The sequence below is a fragment of the Cebus imitator genome, unplaced genomic scaffold (assembly GCF_001604975.1).
Source record: "Cebus imitator isolate Cc_AM_T3 unplaced genomic scaffold, Cebus_imitator-1.0 Scaffold375, whole genome shotgun sequence".
NCBI lineage: Eukaryota > Metazoa > Chordata > Mammalia > Primates > Cebidae > Cebus > Cebus imitator.
Window position 1 is genome coordinate 1,818,902 of NW_016107690.1, and position 8,350 is coordinate 1,827,251.

An 8,350-nucleotide genomic window follows, 5' to 3' on the forward strand; every position below is an offset into this window, starting at 1 on the left:
AAAACGAGGGCGTAGGCCAGACTCAGTGGCTCATGCCTGTAATCCCAGCAATTTGGGAGGTCTAGGTGGGCGGATCACCTGAGGTCAGGAGTACGAGACCAGACTGGACAACATGGTGAAACCCCATCTCTACTAACAATACAAAAATTAGCTGGGCGTGGTGACGCATACCTCTAATCCCAGCTACCCGGGAGGCTAAGCCTGGAGAATCATTTAAACCCAGGAAGCAAAGGTTGCAGTGAGCTGAGATCATGCCACTGCATACCCACCTGGGTGACAGAGTGAGACTCCGTCTCAAAAAAAAAAAAAGAAATGGGATCACACCCCGTGTGGCCTCCTGTGTCTGGCTTCCCTCGTGCAGGGCGACATCCTCGAGGTGCCTCCGCGCTGTGGCCCGGCACAACCAGCCTGCTTTTCCCAGCCGAGTGGTGGTCCAGCGCACGGATGGGCCACACTGCTCAATTTTAAGTCCACACTCGTGACACCCAGGGCTCCCAGGTGTCCCCCTCTCAGGTGGAGACTCTGGAAGGATAGGCCCGAGGCCTCGAACAGGAGAATGGTGCTCGGCAGTTTTCAAAGGCGCCTGCTCCCCAGGCCTGGGTCCACTTTGCAGGGACCTCAGGGCTTGCCCGAGGGGCTGTTTCCTGCCCGGAACACAGCTGGCAGGTGGCCGCACACGGACCTGGGCATCTCATCGTGGAAGACCCGGGTGGTTTTACTAAGCTTCTAGATTAGCTTTGCTCCAGCGACACATGTGTTAGCTGGGAAAACAGACCAGCGAGAGAGAGAGAGAGAGAGAGAGAGAGAGACTGTGTGGAAAGAGTTGCTGTTTTTTTTTTTCTTTGAGGCTGGAGTGCAGTGGCATGATCTGGGCTAATTGCAGCCTCCACCTCCCTGATTCAAGCAATTCTCCTGCCTCAGCCTCCCCAGTAGCTGGGATCACTCCCCACGCCCAGGTAATTTTTTATATTTTTAGTTGAGATGGGGTTTCACCATGGTGCCCAGTCTGGTCTCGAACTCCTGACTTCAAGTCATCTGCCTGCCTCTCAAAGTGCTGGGACTACAGGTGTGAGCCACCACGACTGACCCAGAGAGATTTATTTTAAGGCAAGTTCTGAAATGTGCAGGGCAGACCAGCAGGCTGGAGACAGGGAAGAGCTGGTGCTGAGGCTTAAATCCCAAGGCCACCTGGAGGAAGAGTTCCCTCCTCCTGGAAGGACCCCAGCCTTTTCTCATGAGGCCCACCTGCATTACAGAGGGTCACCTGCTGTGCTTGAGGTCTACGGATTTAAATGTTAATTACATCTAAAAAACAAAAATTATTTTGCGTGCCAGGCACAGTGGCTCACATCTGTAATCCTAGCACCTTGGGAGGCTGAGGCATGAGGATCACTTGAGATCAGGAGTTTAATTCCAGCCTGGGCAACACAGCAAGACCCCATCTCTACCAAAGAAAAAACAGGCCGCGCGTGCTGACTCACACTTTGGGGGGCTGAGGCAGGAGATTCACTTGAACCTGGGAGATGGAGGTTTCTGTGAGCCGAGGTCACGCCACTGCACTCCAGCCTGGGGACAAAGCGAGAATCTGTCTCAAAAAAATAATAATAATAACCAGGAAAGGAAAAACAGCCTTCACAGAAACATCTAGAAAACCATTTACCCAAACAACGGGGCAGCATGGTCCGCCCTCGTGCGCCATAAAATCAGCCATCGCCACATGTCCATTCAGACCTCAGCTTGTCATCACTGGCCACAGGAAGGGGTGCCCGGCCCTCGGGGCAGACGGGCTCGTCCCTGCCGGCCAGGAGGCGCGGGAGGCGAAACAGTTCTGATCAGCCGGTGAGCCTCCCTCGAGATCCAGCCAGGAGGGGAGGGATCTGCCCCCCACTAGGTGTCTGAACGTTCCAGAAAGCTGACTGCTGAGGACAGACCTGAGCATTCAAAGCATTCTTTTGGGCTGAAGAAAGAGAAAGCCCTGGTTGAAGTGGTTTTCCTTTTTTGAGTCGGTGCCAACCCCCAGCCCCGGAGGAGGGCCGTGATTCATCCCGCCCCGTTTGATGTCGAGGAGGGGCCCCCACCGCCCCTTTGAATGTTGGGCCTCGGGGGAGCCAGGATTTGACCCGTCCCCGCTCCCAATCGCGCCTGAGGTTTTACATCCCCAGCTGCAGCGCAGCGACCAGAGCCACAGAGCCTCAGCAGCCAGGATCTCGGGGCTCTGCAGCCCGCCACGGCGGGCACGGGGGGCGTGCCGAACGGGCTGAGTGCTGGAGCCACAATGCCAGCTATTTTCACGGTCTGAAGGCTATTTCTGTCATCCAGGAGGGCCGCTTCCCAAATAGAAGTCTAGAAAGCCAGCCAGGCCACAGCCGGTGGGCTCACTTCATGGGTATGCGCCTCCCCACGCCCCGCTGCCCAGCTGGGCAAGACCCCGAAGCTGTCCCACAGGTTCCTGGCCGTTTGAGGAGCCAAGGTCCCAGGCATCCTTGGGGTCCAAAAGAGGATGGAGGATCTGGGGTGCAGATGTACTGGCTGGGCGAGGCAGCTCACGCCTGTAACCTCAGCACTTTTGGAGTCCTTCAAGGAAGGATTGCCTGAGCCCAGGAGTCTGAGACTAGCCTGGGCAACATAGTGAGACCCTCCTCTGTACAAGAAAATTATTCTAAAACTTCTGGCCAGGCCGAGTGCCATGGTTCACGCCTGTAATCCCAGCACTTTGGGAGGCCCAGGCCGGCGGGTCACCTGAGGTCAGGAGTTCCAGACCAGCCTGGCCAACATGGCGAAACCCCATCTCTACTGAAAATACAAAATTAGCTGGGCGTGGTGGCGGCACGCGCCTATAATCCCAGCTACTTGGGAGGCTGAGGCTCGGGAGAATCACTTGAACCCGAGGGGCAGAAGTTTCGGTGAGTCAAGATCGTGCCATTGCACTCCAGCCCGGGGGACAGAGCAAGACTCCATCTCTAAAAACTAAATAAAAAATAAAAACTATGGCCAGATGTAGTGGCTCACTCCTGTAGTCCCAGCTACTTGGGAGGCTACGGAGGGAGAATCACTTGAGCCCAGGAGGTGGAGGCTGCAGGCAGCTGTGATGACACCGCCGCACTCCAGCCTGGGGACAGAGCGAGAGCCTGTCTCAAAAACAAACAGATGGGCCGGCCGCGGTGGCTCACGCCTGTAATCCAAGCACTGTGGGAGGCCGAGGCGGGCGGATCGCCTGAGGTTGGGAGTTCGAGACCAGCCTGACCAACATGGTGAAACCCCATCTCTACTGGAAATACAAAAAATTAGCCGGGCGTGGTGGCACATGCCTGTAATCTCAGCTACTTGGGGCGCTGAGGCAGGAAAATCGCTTGAACCTGGGAAGCGGAGTTTGCGGTGAGCTGAGATCGCACCATTGCACACCTGCCTGGGCAGCAAGAGCAAAACTCCATCTGAAAGAAAGAAAGAAGGAAAGAAGGAAGGAGGGAGGGAAGGAAGGGAGGGAGGGAAGGAAGGGAGGGAGGGAAGGAAGGGAGGGAGGGAGGGAGGGAGGAAGGAAGGATTGATGGATCACAGACTTCCTGGTCTTCTGTGTCTGGCGTCTCTCCCTGAGCATGGGGTCCTTAAGATGCATCCACACTGTGGCCTGTGTCAGAGCCGCGCCCCTTTTCATGGCTGAGTAATATTCCAGGGTGTGGCTGGGCCACACGTTTTGCCCACGCCCCTGTCCATGGGCTCCTGGGCTGTTTCTGCCTGTGGCTGTCGGGGACGGTGCTGCTGTGAACCCGGGTGTATGGCTTCTTATCTCTCTCTTTCTTCCTTGTGCCCGATCACAGGTCTCCAAAGCAGCGTCTGACCTCATGAGCTACTGTGAGCAACACGCCCGGAACGACCCCTTGCTGGTCGGAGTCCCTGCCTCCGAGAACCCCTTTAAGGACAAGAAACCTTGTATTATTTTATAGCTGTGTTCTCATACGTGCACTCTCTCTCTCTCTCTCTCTCTCTGTATCTCTCTCTCTGTCTCTCTCTCTCTGTCTCTCTCTCTCTTGCTCTCTCAGGCAGGGCGTTATTCAGTACTTAGCTGAAACAAAACATCTCGAGTCCCTAAAACGTTTAATTCCAAAAGAAATCCCCCCACCAAAAAAGAAGGCATTCCCACTGCCGGGATGGGCTAGGATGTACCTTCCAGGTGTTGATGGATTTTCAGCTCCAACCCCGTGGCCCTCTCAGTTTGGGCCTGGCCGAAAGCGGGTGGAGGCTTTATGGCCACTTCCTGTAAATCTCTCAATGGCCGTTTTGATTGTGGAGGAGACTCCAGCGGAGAAGGGGGGTGAGTTCGCCTGGCAGCAATCGCTCCGGGGCAATTGGCCATTTGTAAAAGGACTTCACCGGGTCCCTGGCATGCCTTTTATTGTTTTTAAGTAGAGGTGACATTGAGTTTGGGGGGAACGTGACATCGCGAACTGCTTTGGAAAGATCTCTCCATTTAAAACATCGTTACCCATACGGCTAAACTGGGGATGTGAGGGTCAAACCTGTCACTAAACCATAATACCATCATGTAATGAATGCACGAAGCGGGTCGGGAGGGGGCTTTGTCTATGAAAAGTTGCCAAGTGTCACTCCCCCGTGTGGCGTTCGCCATGGGTCCTTTCTGCAGGGTCCCCTCTGTGCCAGAAATGGGTTTTCGGTACTTGCCCCAGGAGAGTGGTCGCCGGCCTGGCCCGTCTGTTTTTCGTTTTTTGGTTTTTTTCCTTTTTTGAGATGGATTCTTGCTCTGTCGCCCAGGCTGGAGTGCAGTGGCGTGATCTCGGCTCACTGCAACCTCCGCCTCCCGGGTTCAAGTGATTCTCCTGCCTCAGCCCCCCGAGTAGCTGGGACTACAGGAGCCTGCCACCTTATCTGGCTAACTTTCTATTTTTAGTAGAGACGTGGTTTCACCTTGTGGGCCAGGCTGGTCTCGAACCCCTGACCTCATGATCCGCCCGCCTCGGCCTCCCCCCTGTGCCAGGCTTGTTTTAAGCACGAGGCGTCCATGCGGCCAGGAGAGGCTTCCACCGTCCTTGGCTCTCCTGGTTTGTCCCACCTTCTGGCATCCACTGTGGACATTTTTCAAATAGAAGTGCAGCCCGGGGAGCCGCAGCGGGTCGAAATGGGGAGCCACCCTGTGCTGCTGTGTGTACAGAGTTGTGACATGACCTTGAAGTGACTGTGAAGGACTCTGGGAGGTGAGGCTTTTCGTCCCAGAGATGGAAACATCGGCTCAAAACGTTCTCATGTCACTGGAACCGTCTTTTTGCTTTTCTACCCCTGCAACCCAGAGCAGCTGTCCCAGGCCGGGCGACGCGCCAGGTGCGGGACGGGTGGCCCCTCCCAGCAGCCAGTGTAAATGGACGATGTCATGGGGTGGGGGTGGAGGGCGGGGGGCTTCTGCAAGGTGACTGTGTCCTCTTCAGTGGCACGGACGGACGGGAGCAGGGGCAGCCACATCTGAGATGGATCCTGAGCGGCCAGAACCCAAGCAGCGCTGATCGCAGGGGGCCCAGCCACCCCGACCCCCACTGCGGGGCAGGTGGTAGAGAAAACTAGTCTACTTCTGTCCTTCCGGCCCCAGTGGAAACTGGCATCTAAGAACCTGTGCCCAGAGAGTTCCTGGACGGCTGCCCGGGTCCTCTGTGCAGGCCCGTGGGGCAGGGGTTCCCTGCTCACAGCCGGGGTGCCCACCTCGCCAAGGCTCGAGGGCTCTGCGTGTGTGCAGGTGTGGGGGGAGTGACCTCCACTCCCCAACCTCGGGCGGCCCCCACAGGCCACGGCCGGGCTTCCCCTGCCCGGCACCCAGCTCTCTACGGCTGGTCCGGGGGGGCTGGGGCTTCGGGGAGCCCTCCCCGGGCAAACCTGCGAGTTGGCCCAGGAGAGCTGCAGGGACTCCCGGGAAACTGTGGCCTCCTGCGGTCGGGCTGGGAGCCGGCGGGGCTGGGGTGTGGGCGTCCCCACCGACCCTAGCAGAAATGGCAGGAAGAGACAAAAGCCTGTCCCGGAAACCCTGAGAAGGACCCCAGGCAGGGAGGGGGGCCTCGGCTGCCTCCACCCTTTCCAACAAGCCATCTTGGTACCTGGGAACAAACGCACCCCACCCCGTTTTTGCTTAAAAGAGGCCTTAAACCCCGAGCCCCGCTCCCCGACAGGGCAGAGGGAAGAGGGGGCACAGCTGTGCCAAGCCCGGCCCCACTTGCGTATCCTCATGATGTGACCCCAGAAATGCCAGCAGGGCATAGAGGCTGCCGCAGAGATACAACCTCCCAGGCTGCTGGAGGCGGTGGGGCTAAACCCCAGCTTCCAAGGAGCTCAGCTCCAAAAGCCCCAAAGCCACGTCCTCCCACCCCACAGACCGGCCTCTGCACAGAAGTCAGAGAGTCTGGAGTCTGAGCATTCCAGGTAAACTGAGGCTCAGGGAGGGGAAGGACAGGCTGGCCTCTCCTTCACTGTCCATGGGGCCTTGGCTTCCCTGAGCTGTCCAGACACACCGTCTCCCGGACCCCAGGGAGGCCACCATGGCCAGAAGCCTGTGGGTTTCTTTCTAGCTTGGGGAAAAAAAAATTATCCATTTTTTTTTTTTTTTTTTTAAATTTTCTTTTTTTTTTTTTTTAAATTTTCGAGTAAATCTCAGTGACCACACTGTGGAAAATACCTTTGCAGACGTGACACCCAAGTGCACACGCCGACCGCTGCGTGGGCTTTTCCGCTGGGAACGCCTGGGGTGAACGCGTGTTTTATAGGCGTTTCCAGGAGCATGGATGCCCCTCCAGACAGGGAGCTGGCGGGCAGGGGTGGCAGCAGCCGCTCTAGCGTTGGGGAGACCAGCGGTCCTCAGCCATGCTGGGAGAAAAGTAAAGGCACTCACCCCCACCTGCGCGCGCGTGCACACACACACACATGCACACGCGCATACACACAGACGCGCGCACACACACACATGCAAGGCAGGGTCGGTGGGAGAGAGGAGGACCTTTCTCCTTCTTCTGCAGCCTGGGTCTCCCACCGGCCTTCTCCTGCCCTGAGCAAGTCACCAGGTGCCAGGTAAAGGGCCACGCCTGGCCTGGCCCCCACTGGATAGTGACCCACCTGGCCTTCCAGGGATGCTAAGCGCAGCCCGTCCTTCCCGGACCAGCTCAGGCTCCCCTGCCCTCCTCTCTCCAGGAAGGAGCCAGACCACGCATCCCACTGTCCCCAGGGTAACCCCAGGCCAAGCACAGACGGCTCAGCTGTGACCTCCGGCCTCTGGAGCATAAACAGGGCGGCTGGGTCAGGGTGGAAGGTGCTCCTCTTTCCGCCTTTCTCCGTGGTCCCTTCCACGGGCTGGCCACCATGTCGGGGGGCACAATGCGGGGCCTCTAGCCACGCAACTGTCTCCAAGTTAACAGCCCCTGTCCTGCCCTAGCTCCGGGACAGGCAGGAGAGGGCCATCACAGCCCCCCTCGTGGGTGAGTGACCCGGGAGGGGGCTTCCAGGCCGAGGAGAGCCACCACGCCCTTTCTCCGGGGGCCACTTAAAACATCCACGCACGACCTGAGGCTGGCCCTCCGCACAGAAGCCATACGCCGGCCAACTGCGCCGCCTTCTCTGTCCGCGGACACCGCTGCCAATCTGACCTTTGTAAAGACCTGTCTGTGTCCCTGCCGCCTGTGGTTCCAGCAGGCTCTATGCCGTCTGCACTGGGATGTCTGGCTGTTTTTATTTCTGAACTTTTTTAAAATTCCAGGCGTGCCACACCCACTTTCTCACAGTGTTTGAATATTGTGTGGAGCTGTTGACACAACGTGAATTCATACACAATAAAAAGCCTCACTTGCCCTTTGCCCCTGGTTCTGGACTATTCCTTCTCTCCCTGGCCGGGGGCTTGCCGGGTGGGAGCTCCCAGGGTGCGGGCAGGTGCCCCGGGCTCGGCTCCAGCCATGATGACCCACCGCGGCCCCACGCCATCCCGTCCACCCTTCCTTCACCAGTCCCGGGAAGAGGGAACAGGAGGGGACCACCAACCAGGACCTGTCAGGCCCCACGGACGTTCGGATTTGTAGTTAGAAAATCCAGGAGGGGCGGGGAGCAGTGGTTCAGGTCAACCCAGCACTTTGGGAGGCTGAGGCGGGCAGATCACGAGGTCAAGAGATTGAGACCATCCTGGCCATCATGGTGAAACCCCGTCTCTACTAAAAAGAATACAAAAATTAGCTGGGCGTGGTGGCGGGCACCTGTAATCCCAGCTACTCAGGAAGCTGAGGCAGGAGAATCGCTTGAACTCAGGAGGCGGAGGCTGCAGTGAGTCAAGATCACACCACTGCACCCCAGCCTGGGCAACAGATGGAGACTGTGTCTC

The 8,350-nt window shown here is 57.7% G+C and overlaps 1 protein-coding gene and 1 non-coding gene across 2 annotated transcripts in view; both read left to right on the plus strand.

Annotated features, from left to right (window-relative positions):
- The window catches only part of GNG7 (G protein subunit gamma 7), a 184,056-nt gene extending 179,932 nt beyond the window's left edge, over positions 1–4,124 (plus strand). Inside the window, exon 4 of the mRNA XM_017507475.2 lies at positions 3,816–4,124. Within this exon, the coding sequence (XP_017362964.1) occupies positions 3,816–3,941 (126 nt within the window). The 3' untranslated portion in view covers positions 3,942–4,124. The remainder of the gene's footprint in view (positions 1–3,815) is intronic.
- Positions 4,125–6,633: 2,509 nt separating this feature from the next.
- On the plus strand, positions 6,634–7,835 carry LOC108288515. The gene is made up of 2 exons (XR_005196709.1): positions 6,634–6,896; positions 6,935–7,835. It is a non-coding gene; the product is annotated as an uncharacterized LOC108288515 (transcript).
- The last annotated feature ends 515 nt before the right edge of the window (positions 7,836–8,350 follow it).